Source organism: Lichenostomus cassidix, chromosome 4 (genome assembly GCF_008360975.1).
Source record: "Lichenostomus cassidix isolate B80296 chromosome 4, HeHo_3.0, whole genome shotgun sequence".
Lineage (NCBI taxonomy): Eukaryota > Metazoa > Chordata > Aves > Passeriformes > Meliphagidae > Lichenostomus > Lichenostomus cassidix.
Window position 1 is genome coordinate 16,115,030 of NC_139484.1, and position 20,246 is coordinate 16,135,275.

Consider the following 20,246-nt stretch of genomic DNA (forward strand, 5'->3'; position numbering starts at 1 on the left):
TGTCCATCCAAGCTAGAGTCACTGCAGTGAAGATATCTGCTGTGCCTGCTCCTTTCCAGCTCAGTGTTGACAGCTCCTTTAGACAGGTTTGTATTTTTTGGGTGTGTAGAAAGCTGCTCTGAGGAGGTTATGTCTCCTCTGCAGAAAGGAAGATTAACTGGCTAAGAGTAGTGCTCCTTCTCTTGCATACAGAGAAACTGATAAAAACAAGCATTAGATCAAAAAAAGAGGGAAAAAAAAAAAACCCACACCAAAAAAAATCATCAAAGTCTAACAGGAAATGTAATAACAACACTCCTTGGGTAACCACAAGGAATGCTCTGAGCTTCACTGGAGTTTGTCACCACATACAGTGACAAATATGTATTCACATTAATCATTATGCCCACACTGATGGATAATACTTTACTCGAGCTGCCTATTACACAGAAGGCATTTCAACATCCTCTTGCAGAGCCTCAATAAAAGGAGCATCAAAGGGAAGGTTTAATTTTTCATCATCACACGAACACTCTGATTCCCGCGGGAGCGCTCTCAGCAAAGCCAGGTGGATTGTGCCATCAGAGAAACGCAGCAGACCTATGCCTTGTAATGAAATCAAACAGCTCACTAAATCTAATACACACTCTAGCTGGAATTTCAGCTTCAAAAGCAACAGCCCATAACTTCAGAAATTAAACCTAGCAGAAAAGCACTGATGGTGCTCTTAGATGTGCTATTTTAGTGTCATTCTTGCCTCACATGAAAAGTTTCTTCTGAAAGATCGAGCCAAGCTGTGTGGGCTTGATACTGCTATTAAGTCTTGTAAGGCATTATTTTACTGCATGCTTAACAATGCTGAAAAATGGAGATTTAGGTTTTCTTGTCTAAAAGGCAAGGAGACTTCCACATAAACTGAATTTAATAATTTTTGCTTGTGAATTGCTTTTTATGTTTGGGTTTGGGTTTTTGTTGGTTTTTTTTAATACCTGTTCAAGATATTTTCCTTAAAAAGACACATTACAAGAATTAAAGTACCATAAGAGAAAAAAAATTGTCTTTCTATTTTTTTAATAGGGAAAACAGAATGCACACCCCCACGTGAGTAGCCCTAGCATAGCAAATACACTTAGAACAAACATTACTCCAGCTTTATATTCAGCTGCTCCCTGAAGTATTAAAAAAACCACAACAATAGAATCATAGAATGGTTCAGGTTGGAAGGGACTTATAAGTCATCTTGTCTGATCTATTATTTGTCTTCACCTGCTCCTTTTTTACTTCTTGATGTACATGGAATTATGAAAACACAGCACAAAAATCTCATCTGGCTCATGCACTGCTCATATTACGCTCCAGAAGCCACTGAAGGCTCTCTGGATTTCTGGAAGAAATTGAAGACAGCTAAGCCACCACGGTGTTTGTTCAGGTTTATATAGTTTTGTTTACAGTAAACTATGATAATTCCACCCAAACCTGAGTCCCAGCATGGCCACAGACTGAAAGCAGCACTAGCACAACATTTCTCACCAATGAATTCCAAATGCCATTGTAACTCAATCCTATAATATGTTATTTTTAACTTACAGAAATAACATGAGAAAATTTCAAGGCACACACTACTACCCCTCATGCTGTCCTTCTCGGAACTCAGTGCAGTATGTCTGAATACAAACAAACATTTCTACTGTTCCTATTAGACCTTAACAGTGCTTTAAAGAAATCTCTTTCCATTCCTGTATTCTCATTTCCTTCCTGTGTACATATTGGCAAACTGCTTGAGGAAGGATGTTCCTATTCCGTATATTCTGATACTGATGGATATATTTAATTTTCCATTTCCCACACCTTACCACTCCTATCCAGTGCCTATAACACTCTCCTTCCCCTCACACACACTTGTATTTTCCTCTCCATTCTCTCTGATAAAGAGACAGGGCTACCCATTACACTCAAAACCACACCCAAATGTCTTTACATCTTTGGGAGACTCTTCTCAACGACGGAAGAAGCTGCAACAACAGCCTTTTCTGTTATTGAACCTACCATTAAAAATAGCCAATGAAGATCTAATTTGAGCTTTCTTGTGTTTTTAGGAAAAAGTTAGTCTTTCCTTTCCTATCAGAACTTTGATTTAGTATCAAAATTAAATATCCTTTCAGTGATCTTTCATATCGTCTTCCAGACAGAAGTAACATTAGCTATTCTCCCTCCTCCCTCCACTGTACTGCTTTATTAATGTTAACTCAAGGTCTCCTGCCCCCTTCCATAATTTCTAATTACCTATAGGTAATATTATAAGGAATGTCCATTAGCATAAAGATTATTTTTGGCATGATAAGGCACATTTTAAGGCTATCAATCTTATTCCAGACTGAAAATTATATATTTTGCCACCTCTGGGTTTTACCTTAAGCTTTTTAAAAGTAGCATTCCATGCAAATAATTTAGATTCACTGCATTGTCTTTTAATTTTATTCCAAGCTATTTTTATTCCACTAACTCCAATGTAAATTTAAAGCTTGCTATCACTTACAATGACTGACAGAAATTTTAAAAAGGATATTTTCATCTTTTCTTACATCCAGCAACAGTGTTTAGAGTTTGGTCTGTCATTCTGTGAAACTGGCTTGGATCTGCAATCTGCAAATGCACTTCTAAATACCAAAAAACATCTCTGTGAGCATCAGGCAGAAAACAAGTTCACCATTTGAAAAGGCTTGTCATTTGGAAATACAAGTAGGACATATGTGGCTCATAAACGCAAGCCTTCCTTGTAGGAAGAAACGTCTCGTTAGCTGTCTGTTCAAGCTCATTTATTCTTCAATAGGTAAAGGTAAACCTGCATGTGACAAATATGAGAACATTCACAGAGGCACTGTAAAACACACATGCATGTTAATATTACACATTCAAAGGTAAATTGAAAAAAACAACTTGTTTCTTGCTCTATGTGTTCGCAAAATGCTAGTAAGTGTTGCTTAATTTGAAAACAAAGGAAGTTTTTCGGTACATGGAAACTGCAGAAGGTCGGGATTTGCTGGTGTGCGCTCAGCCACACAGAATAAACTGCCTCCTCCTCCTCCAGCCTTACTTCTCCTACCCAGAAATTGCTCTGGTCTAATGACTCCCTTGGTGACTACCCAGTGCATTATCCCTTCCTGCCACTGAGGTACTGAAGCTATACATCAAAAGAAGGCACAGCTTTAGTTGTCCTGAGCTGCAATCAGTGCAGCAGAGCAGACACAAGGAAGGAAATGAGATGCCCTCTTGGAAGAACTCTACTAGCTCCCTTATCTTTCCTGATCTTGCCCAAAAGAACAACGAGGCAGGAAATGAAACATCAATGAAACATCATTTCTTCTTCTAGCTTGCTCCAAGAGCAGCAGATTCCACCTGCTCCTGATGCTGACACGTGCTGAAAGACTGATGCTATCCCAATCCATTGCTCTATAGCAAGGCCACAGCACAAATCTATTCTATGTGAGAGAATGAGAAGGCACCAGATTAAAATCTCATGGATTTCTATCACATTTTTCAGAATGAAAAACTAAGACTACTGGAAACATTTTCTAGAAGTTTTGAAATGGGAAGAAGCAGCAGCTTAGCAGAATACATCATCAAGTTCTTGCCACTCCATATATTGTTTATAAAACAGCTGCTTCTCTTCCCTGAAGGCATTTTACAGTGGTCATAGCTTAACAGCTACAGAGTAAGTAAAACTATCTACTTAAAAATGTCCCTTGGAATTTTTACACACAACTTGTTCATCTTCCACACCAACATATTTAATAAAGGAATAAAAATCTATACCCACCAAGAAATAGTTCAAAGGTAATCCCAGGTATCCTGAGGAGCCTTTTTTTCTCTGCATGCCATCAATCTTAAATCCTTCTTTCCAAGGCTCTGTTTGCCCTTTCTTCCCAGGTCTATTTCTTCTGACAATCTGATTAGGCCACCTTATTTATATTAAAAAAGCCCCTAGCAGTACACAGACAAATCACAACTGCAGATTTTTCAGGTGGTACTAAAATTGTTGAAGAGTGAGCCTAAGAGTATGATTTTATTTGAAACTATATATTAATTCAGAATATATTCACAAGCTTTTATCCTGCTTTTACAGGAACTTACAACAACCTTCTTTCTACTTCCAAAAGCCATTCTCTCTCTATATATGCATCCACTTCAAAATCACTTCAGTTCCATGTCTGAAAGCCATCAACAGTAGCGCTTGTATAACAAAAGTATGTGAACATCTCAGTAATAGGGCTTTCAAACTCTAAAAACCATAAATATTGTGCAGGATGTAGCACTATTAGGAATACAAGCATGTATGTGCCCTTAACAGAGAACTCTATGGCCTTGGGGATTTATACTTGTCTTTAAACAATGAAGGTGAAAACACAACAAAGCCAATGTACATTAGTTCCACAGAAAATGCTGAGTTTTTAATAGGTCTTTCAAGTCCTACAAAATTCTACATACAGTAATCTATTCCCTTTTAGAGGATAGATAAACTCCTTAACACACACTTATCTTTCCACGTCAAACACTGCAAAATTTATTTAAAAGGAGTTGGAAGGACTTGCAGTATCTTCTCAACTGGCACCTATTGAATTGACTTTTAATATGTCAGCTGGTCACCGAAAGATGGATATTACAAAAAGTGATATGAATGTACAGAGCAAGAGGCCAGTGAGACACAGCAGCAGAAATTTGCTATGAATCCATCAGCTCCTGGATGGAGTAAGATACAAGGAAAATACTGGTATCTTAAAACATTCACGAGATGCTTATAAATGCTTAAAAAACAGATGACAAATGCAGCTCAAGAACAGCATCATCCCTATTGTCTGAAAGGAGGCACAAAGAGCCTTTTGTCCGAGGTCTATCCGGAATGCAATGGTGCACTGGAGGTACAGGTGAGACAATCATGAACACACCCTTGCAGACATCCAACTCAGAAAACTGATTGGGCTTGAGAAAGTGTTAAGATTACATTAAAGCATAACAATACTTATTTTAGTTACAGGTAAAGACTTGCTTTGTAAATAGAATTAGCCTGCACTAACCTGTACTGTAACTCCTCTCTGCTATAATCCATCAAATGACAATAACAACAACAAAGCTTTTTAATTTGCACAGCCAAGGATCTTTTTCTTGTCTCGTCAAAGACAAAACAACTGCAATAGGCAGACTTTAAAAATAAAACTGATGACTGCACAATTCCCTATTAGTATGCAGGAGGAGGGAGTTATAAACCTAGCACCGATCAGAATACATCTGTGCTGCACAGATACACAGAAGCTTCTCGGTGCCCACAAAGGCCTTGCATGTGAAAACTGCATCAAGCTGTTGAGATCTCTGGCTCTCAAAATTTAAACTAGGTCTTCAATGCCTTTTTTTTTTCCCCTTTTTTTTTTTTCTTTCGAGGAGAGAAGAACATGTTTAGCAGGAGAACAGCTACATCATGGAATCCTACAACATCCTGAGTTGTCAGGGACCCACAACTCCTTGCACTGCACAGGACCATCACCAGGAATCACACCATGTGCCTGAGAGTGTTTTCCAAATGCTTCTTGAGCTCTGTCAGCCTGGTGCTGTGACCACTGCCCTAGGCAGTCTGTTCCAGTACCCAGCCACTCTCTGGTTGAAGAACGATTTCCTGATATCCAACCTAAACCTCCCCTGACACAACTTCATGCTGCTCCCTTGGGTCACCAGAGTGAAGAGATTGGCATCTATCCCTCTGCTTCTCCCCATGCAGAAGCTGTAGACCATTATGAGATCTCCCCTCAGTCTCCTCCAGGCTGAACAAACCAAGTGACCTCAGCCTCTCCTCATATGGCTTCTAGACCCTAAATGTTCCTGCAAAATCATACTGTCGTTATTTCCTCTATTCCACTGCAAGAGAAGTTGAAGTACCGCAGTCACCAGTGCAAGTCCACTCTTCAGTGCGACTGAAATCTAAGAAGCTTAAAAACATTGTTTTCTAGATAGATAAAGTCTGTGTAGGAAAAGGTCACCGTTTCCAGAAGTTAGTTTTAGTGCGTGCATTTGGCTTCACATAAAAGAACAGAAGTGGGAGTTTTTGTCCCTAGAAGTGCCCACTCTGCAACACCCCAATCATTTCACGTCAGCTTGGAGGGCTGATCCACACTGATCTTCAGGCCTTCCTAAACAGTCAGTGCATGAGGAGCGCCTGTGTAGTGGTTATTTGAGCTCCAAGCTGCCAGCCCTACTTCATGTGTTTCATGAAGGTCTGCACATGATGCTGCAGCTGAGCTGCTGTGCACTGTCAAGTAGAACACTGGAATTCAGGCATCCATGGCAAAAACCATGGTAGTGATTATCTGACTACTGATGCTGCAAGACCATGACATGAAGTAGGATCAGCACTTGAAACTGAAAAGAATGGCATATTTCAGACTTGTTGTTTTCAGTAAAAATTAAAATTGTTGACATAAGTCTACATAAAAATTCCAAAAAAAAAAAAATACACAGACTAGAGTTTGGGCTTGAGTTTACTTTAAAAATGAGCCCTGTTTTCATTAATGTCATTACTTTAATTTCAGCTATACTTTGCCAGTCATGGTATGAAACTAAACAGTGCTTTGGTACAAGCACCCTCTTTGCTGGTATCCAGGGTGCAATATGTCTTCTCTAACTGCAAGTATTAGAAGCTATCTATGCTTTTTGCTGGGCAGAAACCTCTCTAAATAAAGCTCTGCCTTGAAACCCTAATATAGGAATAAAAATACTTGTTTTAAATTAAGTCACAAAGTCTCACACGCAGCACCCTTCTAACTCATAATAAATCCTATACATTACACAATTATAAACACATGATTTTTTTCCCCTTATTCACTCCTTCAAAGGTTGTTTTCTTTCCTTCAAAAGCATGTGAGTGAACTTTTTACAGTAGTGGTGATGAGCAAGAAGGCCCTGAAAAATGTCATGGGCCAAAGCCATGAGGATTTCATCAGACAGAACATGAATATTTTATGTTACTGCTCCAAAAAGCCATCTGGAATAATGGCTACCCCAAAGCTTAGTCCTCTGCTTTCCCTTGTGGTTAGAGCTCACAATCTTGCAACAGCAGACTGTGTTTATAAAAAACAAAAACAAAACAAAAATAACCAACCAACCAAAAAAACCACCAAAAAACCAAACAAAAAAAAAAAAAAAAACCAAACCCAAAAAACCAAAAAAAGAAACCCAAAAAACCCAAAACCCACCCAACAAAAAAACATCACCACCTTAAGAAAGCTGAAAAGCTGAGCTGCTTGATCTTACTTCTGGAGTTCATGTGTAACACTTGCTAAAGCATACACACACAAATCACAGGAAAGACAGATGACAAGATCCAGATACAAGTAATTAAGCATATTTGTCCTTAGAAACAAGGGAGAAATTGTTAATCTTAGTGAAATGGGATTCTTGCAGTACTGGCAAAGTTACTATCGGGATAAATTACTTGCTTCAGCAAATTCCAAATACAGAAGCAGGCCTGTCAGGGTGCCAGACTAGCTCAAACAACCCCCCTTCCAGCAAAGCATTTCTACATTTAGTTCATATTTTGCCACTTTTCTCCTGTTTCTATTTCTGCATCTGTGCTTCATTCCCTCTCTGTTTTGCAGCTATATTCCAGATCATGGCAGGAATTTGCAATTCAACATTAAAACCAAGATGGAATAAATGAAGGGGCTTTTTTCTGGTGTAACCTGCACCAAAAATCCTTTCTGAATGACACACAGGAGTAAAGCTATCACTGCTGGTATTGAATTTCCCTAAAAGAAGACCTGAATGAAAAAGTAGTTTAAAACTATGTAAATTTTTATTATTCTGACACATTGAAACAGTTCCATAAGAACAAGTATTTTCAGTTCCCAGCATGTCCAAAAAGGTTCATTCCTATCTGTATTCCATAAGAAATGGAATAAAGTTCAGCATTGTAACCATGGCACAGACAAAACTTTAAAAACAAAAAAAATCAGCACAAGAATAATGTGCTCTTGAAGACTCACCATGTATCTATTTATGCACTGGTTCTACTAAATGAACAAATGTGAACAATTCAAGTAATCACTGGCTTTGAAACTATCGCCCTACTATATGCTCTTCCAGCTCTGATGGAAACATGTGCTATAAAACACTGTATCAAATTGCTAAAAATCTCAATTTTTTTCCCGTAGGCTCTGCAAGACCACACTTCCTTTCACTTATCTGTCCACAGTTCTGAAAATGTCTTATAAACACTACCTATTTAATAACTATGGAGAACACAGCATTATGCAATGACACTATTATTGGACCAAAGTTCATACAAAACTCATTTTTTGCTATGATTTAAATATTTTCAGGATATTTAGAAATGCTTCTCTATGATCCTCTACAGAATTCTGATACCAATATATAGGGAAAGGAAATTGAATAATATCAAAATAATGAGAAGAATATTCTGTACTAATTCTAATACTTGTATTCCATTTTATGCTAATTCCTACTAATCCTAGCCAATTAAGCTGCACATAATGCAAGCCTTAAAGCAACTAGAATGTGAGAAAATAATTGATCCAAATACCATGCAATTATATTCTTGTAAAAGCTGGGATATAAATAGTAAAAAATTCTATTTTGAGCCAGTAAATTGCCCTAATAAATTGTTCAAGAAGCTGGAAAAAGATGCCATAAACATGACATAATCAAAAACGTGCTTAAATTGTGGAAAAAAAATCAATTATATGAATAAACAAACCAACCATCAAATACTGTATTGTATCAGCAAACTACAGCATATGGTAAAATATGGCCTGCAAAATATACTGATGAAGCTTGCATTGTCAAAACATAACAGCATCTTAATAAACACAGACACAACTTAGACAGAGCTTAATCACAAAAGTCAGAAGAAATACATTAAAAGTTCATATTCACTAGAAAAATCAGCTGTGAAAGAACAGTGCAATAACAGAATGATGTAGGTTAGGAAAGTTCAGTATCTAAACAATAGTCTAAGAAATGGATTTTAAAAATACTTTCTATTTGAAATTATGTAACAGATTTTTGGTATGGGTTCACTTTTTAGCAGCAAATTCAATGCAACCATCAGTGTAAATAGCAAGAGAGTAGCATATTTTAGGTATATCTGTAAGAATTGTATAACCATGTACATATCTCAAAATCACATATATCTTCCTTAGTAATTTATTGTAATAATGTAAAAGTAATATACAGCTGAATTCCCACATTTTACCCACAGACACACACACACACACAATCACAGCAAAAACAGGCAGTCAGGTCCACCAGAATGTGAATTGTAATAACAACCACATACAAAGAGAACCTGAGTATGAGTCCATGTTGATGTCAGTGTCTTATTGATTCAGGGAGCCCAAAGCTCACTAACATCAAAGCAGAGCTCTCATATTTTTGTCATGGGTTATATCAAACTCTACCTTGACTGTTCCATTTGAGTACTCCAATAAGGCTTATCACTGTTTCAATATAAAAGCAATCTACAAAAAAGGAATACAAAATTCTTCTTTCTGATGGGGCAAATGAGGAAAGGTCCCGTTCAAGGGAGATTTGCTTACATATTAAGCAATATTGATTATTTTGGTTAAATCTTTTAGCTATAAAACATCCAGACACACCAACAGTTTCTCTCTACATGCACCATGCCAGACTTAATTTTGAAAGCAATTGCTGCTCTGTAGCACTGTGCATGAGAAAATGAATATAAGACAGAGTAGGAGTACACGTTTAGGACACCAACTGATCCAAACCTGCATCACAAAGTGTAGAGGAGGAAAACAAAAAGGGGTTGGGGACTGGTGAGAAAAATGCTCCTCTTCATAGTAAAAAGGCTGACACAAACACTACCTGCTTTCTCTGTGCTACTACCAGAGGTTTATTAGCAGCAGAAGTCTTACACAGATGATCAAGGCCAGCATGTCTATGCACACTGGAGATTTAAGAACTTATAATCTAATTTCATACCACAGTTTAAATGAAAGACAAAGAACAATTTTCAGAAGATATTTTTGCATGGGGTGACAAATAATAGAAACTGCTCCTGTTTTTCCACAGTGGCAGTTTGTAGCTGTGACCAGAGATTTGTTTTCCTCATATTAAACCAATACAAGAAGTTTAAAAACAAAACCAAACCCCCCAAACACCACCACAATGATCTGCCCAGGAGGGACACGAAAAACAGTGCCATATATGAGAAATAAAAATCCCAGGATATGAGTGATCCTTGGCTCGTAGTTCATTGTATTTATCTCTATCCTGCTTAAAAGAGGCGTAAGGCTTCAAACTGTATCCTTCCTTAGCTGCTTTATGACATGCTCAGTTTCTACTGAGGCAACATCAGTTATATCTGAACATATACTTGTTCCTATTTAGATTATCTTCACACAGATTTGACACAAGAGCTGTTGATAAAAAGAAGAATCTTCCTCTTAAGCTTGCAATTGAGGATACTGCTTTTATCTGACAACTTTTCAATAGTTTTGAGTCCAGGAGTGAAAAAAGAAGAGAGCTTTCAATTTAAATTTTAAAATATCCTAGGCATGAGCTAAGTTTGCATGTTACATCCATGAGTTCTTAATTACATGGATGATTATTCTCCCTGTAAAGGGAACTCACCATGAACACAAGAATGTAAGGAGAAGGAAAGATGAAGAGAGCAGCATTCTGCAAGGCACCAAGTCCCAGCTGGATTAAATGCACCTGTGCTGTTTCACACCCAGCTGAGGCTCTGACTAGAGGCAGAGAACTGCTGTATTTGTAATATTAAGGTACTAAAGGAGCGAAATAGAGACTATCGGACATATGCAATATTTCTTTAGGTACACCACGTGCTCATGAAAAATACATGTACCTACCAACTGGCTCTGAACAATTTCGAAACCAGGTGTAGGATATGTCCCTGATGTGCAATTTCTAAAGCCTTGTCCAAAAAAATGTTTATTTTTCTGTCACTGGGATGCATCACGTAAGCCTTCAAACAAATCACTTCATCTTCATGAATTCAAGTGGAGCCAGACTACACAAAATCAGCACTATTATTTTCTGTCAAAATCATAGAATCATAAAACAGTCCTACTCCCCCGCAGTGAGCAGAGATGACATCTACTAGATCAGGGTGCTCAGCTGTAAGCTTGCTGTATCAGCATTTCTTGTATCTCTTCTTTCTTCCACTAGAGAAATGATCAGCACTGTTCTGATAACCTGGGCTGCAAAGTAATGGAATGCACTGTGCACAGACAACATTAAACAAATCTGCAGCACTGAGCTATGCCAAGATCCAACTATGCTACAAACTGTGACAATTTCTCCTGTGACTACACCAGCACTTGTTTCAGAAATTCTGGATTATCAAAACATTAGGGATAACTAAGAGATCCAATTTAAATTCTGCAGAATCATCTCTACAGTCATATATGAACACAAATAGTAAAATGGGTAACTATGTGTACAGCTGGCACTCCACTACCTGAGAATTAAGCCTACATTTTTATCTGTTACATTTTATTCTTCTTGAACATCGATTTACAGCAACAGTTGCATATTACCAGTTTTACTGCTTTATCTACAGAACCAGTCATTTTTCAGTGTCAGAAAAACTCTGAAAGTTACCACAGGGAAGAAAAAAATATCTTAATATAGAGGGAATACAGGACTGTACAGCTTCAGAAGTTGAGAGACTATTTAGATGAGGACAATACGTTTTGGTTTTAACCTGCTGGACTTAAAGACAATGGCACCAGCTAAAAACCTCATTTGAAATGCTCTTTGTACACTACAAAACTGTTTGATGAGTTAGTATTTTCATAACTATAATAAACTTGCAGGAAAATCAATTATAGTGCAGTTTAGGTGCTGTGCACTTATTTTCATCCCACTTCTATATTCAATTATTTTTTTCCTTAAAAAACAAAATGTATAACAGGATAACTTACTGAGAAATTTGTTAGATCTGGCAGTGTTATACATTTTCTTATTAGAAATTCTTCCATCTACATTCTGTCATTTCACTCAAATTGCTCGTGAGCTTTAACAAATTAGTATAATCAATTCCTTCTACAGACTCTTGCAGACATTCTGGATTTCTTCCACCACCTGCCCCTTATTTTGCAATGCACTGTCTGGCATTTGTAGATTTATCCCAAAATGCAATTGGTGTGATCAGCTCCATTGCCAAGGAGTGAGGGCTGGGATTTAGCTGACTGACCTGCAGCAACTGATCAAAACCATGGAAGTATTAAATGAGCAAACTGCTTCAGTTTTGCAACGGCTATAATTTTATGGTCTTCAGCCATTGGTGAATCACAGCCAATGGCACAGAACTGCTGATGTAGGGACATTATGTATTAATAGGGTTACTATTTTTAATTCCTCTCTGCAAGGTGCCGCTAAGGAGGCTGGGGCACATTCTACGCAAATCCATGCTGACCTGGAGCACATTGCACAGCCTTGGGAAAACGTTTTATTCAGCCAACCACAGAAGAAATAAGAAAGAACTCATCACTTGCCTTCTAAATGCATGAAATAGACGCTTCTATCACCACCACCTCTACATGTGGAAGATAACATGTTTCATGGTCAGTCTGGTTTCAGTAAGGCTGCAGCACATAAACACATGTAATTTACAAAGATTAAGCCACTAGGTCAGTGGCAGAAGAATAGGAATAGAAACAGAGAAATGAAATTTTCCATTTTCAGTATTAAAAATTAAGGGTATTCATTTCATACTGATAATGTCAAAGTGTGGCTCAAAAAAATTACAAACGTAGCTTTTAAAAGAGCTTTGATATAAGCACAGGCAATGACAAACGGGTGACTGAGCTGAACCAATTCAGATCCTTCTGCTGAGGCAGGATTAGTGTGACTCCATAGGAGCCCAAAACTGTGTTTCCATCCCAACCTGTAACCTCGCACTCCAAAGTACTCATAGAGTGCTGGCCAATGAACACACTGTCCAGGAACATCTATTATAAAGAACAAAGACCCTTAAGAGCAAAGGAGTCCAGGAAAGCTGGATATTCTTCAAGGAAGAAATCCTTAATGGCACCGGAACAGGGCATCCCCACATGCCAAAAGATGAGCTGGCAGGGAAGATGACCAGGGAAGTGTGGCTGAACAGCGAGGCTTGGCAGGAACTTATGAGAAAATAATTCTGAGACCTGTTTAAGAAGGGGCAGGAAACTTAGAAGGAGTACAAAGACTCCATGAGGCTATACAGGGAGAAAATTAGAAGGGCCAAAGCCCAACTAGAATTTAGTCTGGCTACTGCCATGCAAAACAACAAAAAACCATTTTTATAAATACAGTAACAAGGTATGGAGGGCTAAGGAAACTCTGATTATATCCACTTGTCCCCGATATTCTCCATTACCCTGAGATATACTCCCAGAACAAAAACACACAAAGAGCAACAACGGGGTGTTCTGCCCATCTTTGCAAGCAGCTGGGCATGGGTATGCCCATGTATATTTCCATGTGAAAAAGTGATTTAACGTGATAAATTTAAACCCTATTACTAAATCTAGTACACTTTTATTAGTTATTTAAATTTATGAGTATATGCAGTGTCAACATACCATGAAATGAAGGAATTACCAATTTCCAGCATGAATTACTTGATAAAAGGGATTGTGTTAAATGCAGAGTTGTTGAATAAATCAGCAATGCTAGAGTGGTTAATTACAAAGTTACTTAAAGGAAGAAAACCTGCAGTATTTTACAGTGTATTAAACTTGCAATTGGTTCCTAGAGTGGCTAACAATATCAGCAAATAGAATACATTTCATAGCACACTGAAGGAAATGCTTTAATGTCTTTAAAAACCGTAGTTTAAGGCCAATTCCATATTGGCCAGCAATCACGCTACAAACTATCCAAACAATTAGCTTTCTCTCAGTACTTTGCATCAGTGGATTGCAAGTGCAGCATAAAAGGGGACTCTATAATTATGCTTATTTTACTGATGAGGTGAAAGATGCATGGAGAGAAGTAATGCAGCCAGTGATATCTGACAGACTAATTGCAGCCTGAGTGGTATCACTCTGCCCCACTAATCTCAGGCAACCCTTACAGCCAGTCTCACAGCAATTTTGACATAATTTTCCACATTTCTCTTTTTTCCGGGGTTTTTTTCAAGTGTAATCTAAAGACACTGTATTGGACACATTAACTTTTAATGACAGCCACAGGCAGCTGCAATTTTCTTCAGTAAAATAAATGATTAATTAGTAAAACACAGTATGCAATATATGTCCAAAGTGACTTAGTCCTATTGCTAATTGTAGCAATTAGCTAAAGCTCCATAGCCTGCATAGTGTTTTGCAGAGCTCCAAAAAAAGCATGGGCTGAATAATTCATATTCCAAATTACACAAACATATAGACAACGTATCTTAATTTTCCAGATTAGCAGCCAGTAAGGTCACTTCTGATAGCCCCATAAAAACAACTGCAAGTAGAATTATGCAGCTGATAAACTATATATTTCATAAAGAATACAGGAAAAATACGACCTTGTTTCTACAAGCCTAAAGATTTTCTTTTTATTATGGCACTCAATAAAATTAATCAACAAGCTCAACATCTAAAGTTTGAACAAAACCCTATTATCACTGACTAAATGGATTCCTTCCCGATACAACTGTATTTTTCCATTATGTTTATTTCAGCATAAAGACTTTCTCCTGCTAGGCACAGAGCCAAAAGCACACAACTTTTGTTCGTATGTCTCTGCCTGAAATGCTCTATCAATGACTTTATAAAAGGCAAAGCCCTCAAATGTCCCCTCGATTAGCCAGCCTTCAGCATTGCCTAAACCAGCTATAACTCAAGCCATAAAAAAGCTAACAGATGGAAATAATTTCATTCTCATGTGGAAGACTACAGGAAAGCCAACATATTGCTTGGTTAAGAGGTATTATATATACATTATTGTTGACAGCAGTGAGTGAGAGAAGCTACAGTCTAGTTTTCAGAAGCTCACTGGCTATACACAATCAGTTGCCAGAAATGCTATAAACCATAAAAAGTACAGAACATCAGTTGTTCTATACTTTCCCCAAATATGGGGGAAAAAAAATGGCAAAGATTAAGCTGAAGAGCCGTTCAGAGCAGAGAGGCCTGTCTGAAGTCAGAACGTAAAGAATCCATTTCTTAGGAGTGGACAAAGCTACCAATTTTATCCATCCAATTCCCACTTTCTTGTCTTTTCTCTTTGAAATGAAAGGAGTTATTACTGATAACAAAGTCAACACCAAGAAAACTTTGAAGTAAAAAAACCAAACAAACAAAACAAAAAAAAAACAAAAACAAAAACAAACCAAACCAAAAAAAACCAGAAAACAAACTGTTCAACTGAACAGCAGAGAGGTGGAGAGAAAAGGAGACCAAGAGCTACTTGTAAATCATGGGCAAGCTACACCACATGTATTGCCTTCTCTGCTGAAGTGGCTTTTATTGAGCCAGCCATGCTGATAACCTCTGGTAATACTTTTCCATGAAATGATGCAGCCCACAAGTCTTGGGTGAACCATTAACTGCAGATCTGTCTGTCAGAAATAGAACATCCATGAGAAAAAGCTGCTGGAGAAATTCAGAGATATTTTGAGTCACCAAGTTTCCTAACTTGTCAGTGTCCTCCAGATTATTGTCAGGTTTGTTCCATGAGTTCCCAAAACACTAAGGGACAATCTGCCTTACGAGCCTTGCATGGCCAAAACTATAAAGAATTATTAGTAGACATTTTCAAAGCTTTTCCCCTGAAAGTGAAATAGTAATTAATTCTCTTAATTGAACGATCATTCATTAGCCTTTTACTAAATAACATTCTCAGTCTTGAAAGTTACTGCCATGTCTTCAATTTCCCTTTTCAAGATAAGACTAATAACAAGCCTGTAACTCTGCAGCACAGTACAGCATACATTGTATGCAGTTTTTCCACTTAGATTCTTCAATTACAAGCAACTGTGACAAAAAAAAATACATCTTTTACTAGCTAGTATTACATTTTGGCAGATCATAATTAAATTATTCCTTAGAAGCAGTGCTCAGTGCTTAAGAAGAAGGATTATAGTGAGTAACAGGGCTAATATTTTAACTCAATTAGCATGTTATTTTTCAATAAAGAGGTGTACACTACTGTAATTCCTTCTTCTATGGGTAATATCAGCCATAAAACAGAAATACTGCAACCTTTTTTTTCTGGTAACCTGTGTAATTTTCCCCATGAAGTTTGTATGCATTGTATATTTTTAAAGTGGATTAAAACATGTGATGTATTATTATTTTTACAAATATATAATCTTCTTTTACACCCTTGCGAGCATAAAATATTTCAATTCTATACAAGTCTGCCAGAGAGTATGTTCGAGTAACTCCAAAAATGTCTGAACATTCCATGGTAAGGAAAGAATTTTTCTTTTATGTCTTTTTTCTGTATTGTTTTGAGTTTGATGTATAATATTGGTTGGGGCAGAAGTGATTTTTGGATGAAGAAATTACATCTAGTTGCAATCAAAGTAGGGGATCTTCTCCATGGAAACTGTCTGCTAAATATGCTGAGATGACTTATTTATCAGATTCTTCAATATAATATTTCAATTTGATGGGATTATATTTTCCTGTAATCTTTCACTAATACTTTAAAAGTGACATAAATGTATAAACGTCTGAATTTCTGAAGATAATCAAGTTGTGTCATTTCAATATAAATTTCTAATATATTTCAAGGTCATCATCTCTTTGGTTGTTCAAAGTAGCTACTCAGGTTCTTTTCAATCATATTCTGGGTTTGGCTTAATTCTTAGTATTTTAATGTGTTTTAAAGACTGTGAATATTTTTTTGTTACTGTTCTTTCACCCTTCTGCAATTATACCATGGATAACACCCACTGTATAGTGGATTGTTTTTTTAATTACGAAAACTGTGCAAACCTTAAAAAGATATTTGAATTATTTGTTTCAATAATTAGTGCATGTATTTTTATCAGCTGAACTACAGTATTGCACTACAAATCAAACATTTGTTTCTCAGGTGGAGCTACTAAGAAGCACATTCCCATACCATTTTATCACATTCCTCATCTCTTTTCTATCACTGATATTAGACAAGCCATTCATTAAAAACTAAAACAGAAATAACAACCTAGGAGAGGAAAAGTTCTCACTAATCATCAGATTGGTAATTTCATTCTAGCCCTGTAAGAGCTGTTGTAGTGCATCAGCAAATGTGTAACACTACCAAGATATTCCATCTCAAAGGTGCTGAAAAGCAGGGAGGTAAATTGCAGCACATACCTGCATTCAAATGGAGAACTAGAAAAAGGCCACTTGGATTTCAGGGGGCAAGACAAAAAGAAAAGGAAACTTTTACAGTGACACACTCTGTTACAGTCAGCTGGGAAGATGAAATTTATATAGTGTAAAGGAACAAATAAGTAAAAGGGTGAATGATTAAGACAAAAAAATAGAATCAATAAGGAGGTATTAGTAACTGGACACGAAATTCTGGTGACTCACACGAAATACCTTCTGTTCCTTTTGTGGAGATCACCTGGTGAATGCTTTTAAAGATGAAGTACTGAAAGGTACAACATATTTCCAAAGAGAAAACAAAAGTAGATTCTTACACAAGTGAAATGGAGCTGTGTAAGTTAGAACTAAAATTCTAATGCTTACCATCGTGGTAAGAAAGACCTTTTCTGAGCACAATAGATTTATTCACACTAGAAGCAACTGAGAATGCTGCCAATGTTACCAACTGAATGTTAGAACTTCTATCTCACATAATATCATAATTCTTATTTATTTCCAGATACAATGAAGCTACAAATCCTTTAAATTCACTCTATATTCTCACATGACATAAAAACCAACTGATGGAGAATTAATGATTTCAATTCAGGATTCAGCAAATCAGAAGTGCATTAAGGATCCATATAGCACAAATCAAGCTTCTAGTGAACTGTAGGAAACTGGAAAACCTGGGGCTTGCCCTCCAGCAAAAACATGCTGTTTAGAGGACTAATTGCAAACTCCCATGCCTAAACCTTTGACAAACCTTGCCAGATAGGAAAAGAGTTGGTTGAATTTAGATACAGATGACCAAGAACTGAGCAGTAACCCCCCCCCCCAACTTATTTTTGGTCTTTATTACATGATGAAGTTTCAAACAGAGAAATTCTGTTTCCATCTTAAGGGAAAAAGTTACAATGATGTAGTCAAATACTGGAACGGTTACCCAGAGTTGACGTGGAGACCCCATAAGGGTACCAAAAGTTTAAGTGGACAAGGACCTGAGCAACCTGTTCTGAGTTTGCCTTGCTTTGAGTAGAGAAGGTGGACCTCCAGAGAGCCCTCTCAACCTAAATTATTCTGTAGTTCTATCAACTACACAGATAAAAAAAAAAACAATTCGTCTTTCTGGTAGATTAAAAAGATAATGCGAACTGTAATTCACTAACATGAAGATAAAAGTTCAAAACTTATACCTGAGTAAAGGCTCCACAGCTGGAAAGTGTCCAAAAAACAAAAAATCCAAATAATCTCTAAAATTCTGAAGAGAAACAGACACAAAAGAAAATTTTCAAAGCAACACCTGCAGTCCACAGGTGAAGTGGGAGAATAGAGCAGGACAGGGCAAGCCAGCACTCTTGAAATTTTTAAGAATGGCCCAGTGAATGACCTAAAAAAAACTTATTTCAGTCACCATTTACAAACTCAAGCTGGCAACCTTTTAGTACTGTTACTTAAGAGATTTTTTTTTTCCTTTGCATCTCTCCTCTAAATAAATTGCGTGTGACTTCATAATGGAGAACAAATATAAGAAAACTGAAAAGCTCTAAATACTGGAAGAAAACAATACAATGTGTTTTGACCTAAAGCAGTTGGCCTCCCCTGCCCCCTTTTTGGTAAAAGCTCAAAAGAAGAGTTACACTCTAGACATCAAGATGGCAATATCAGTTGAATTCTGATAAAGTATAAACTTTGTGACCTTCACCATGTTGGGGCATGACAATTTATACTTCTGCATCAATCCCATATATTCAAGACATTAAAAGACAACAAGTCCATAAACTTAACTTTACCTTTTCTGCTGCCCAGCTCATTAACACTGAAAGCTATTTATCCAATAAATAAGTGAGTGATTACCTCTTGAAGAACCCTCTTCATTTTCAGAAGCAATGTCTTTACAGCTGTGCAGTCTTGGAGCATCAGTCTGAAGGGCAAAGATTCAATGCCTCCACCTTCCTCCAGACCAGGGAAAGGCCACTCCACGGATGGGCTGCCAGCCAGCTGGCTGACACGAGGGTACCTGGCTTCTCCTTGGTCCACCTCCTTTGACAGCTTCAGGGATAGATTCCTTTGAAGAGAAAACAGAAAGATCAACGCTAAAACATGAAAAAGAAGTAATAATTTGGGGGAGGGGGGTAGTTTCTTTGAGCTTAAAGACACTTATACATTCGCTTTTTGAGCCTGCTAGCATGAACAGCCTTTATAATGTACATATAGCCATATGGTGGTAGCAATAAAATACACATTTATAAAAGCACCACTTTGTACAGGAATTAAAACCATGCTCTAGCTCATGCCCTTCGAAAGAAAGCCATTTTCTTAAAACAAAATATCCTGTGGGCAAAACTGCTACGGGTCTACTTTATTTCAGTTCAGCTTTACAAAAAAATGAATCTGTCATGCACTTTCAGAAGCTAAATCAAATCACAATCTTCCATGCGCTTTGACTTAGAAAGAAAAGAAAACTGCAAAAAAAAAAAAAAATACTCCCTTCTGGGCTGTCCCAGTGACATAAGATGAACCTGCTATTGTATGAAATGGAATCTGGAAGTTAATTAATCTTCACTCACTCTTCATTTTAGTTATTACTAAAGCTATATAAGCCGAACGTGAAACAAAAAAACAGTAAGTTGTGGTTGAGAATTCATTAAAGTCACGAAAAATTCAGGAAGATTTTGATGGACTCTATAGGTAATAAAAGCCATTAATCCTTTAATATCAGAGCAAGTTACCTAACGGAGTTTTTCCCGTGATGAAATTAATTCAGTACATGAATTAACTCAGTACAATTAACAATGCTAGCATAAGCAGTAAAGAATCCATTCATTTGAAGTATTGTTCCAATTTTCTGTTCCATCTGAATTTTTATGCAACACAAAACTGATTCTGCTGTAGTTTGGAAGGAAGAAGAGTATTTTTCCACATAAAATTTTTCTTAGC

The 20,246-nt window shown here is 37.1% G+C and overlaps 1 protein-coding gene across 9 annotated transcripts in view; it reads right to left on the minus strand.

Moving 5' to 3' along the window:
- The window catches only part of CCSER1 (coiled-coil serine rich protein 1), a 621,919-nt gene that overhangs the window by 338,138 nt on the left and 263,535 nt on the right, over positions 1-20,246 (minus strand). For all 9 annotated transcript variants that reach the window (XM_085058017.1, XM_085058025.1, XM_085058019.1 and 6 more), the window contains one exon: positions 19,164-19,374. In XM_085058017.1, the coding sequence (XP_084914143.1) occupies positions 19,164-19,374 (211 nt within the window). The remainder of the gene's footprint in view (positions 1-19,163; positions 19,375-20,246) is intronic.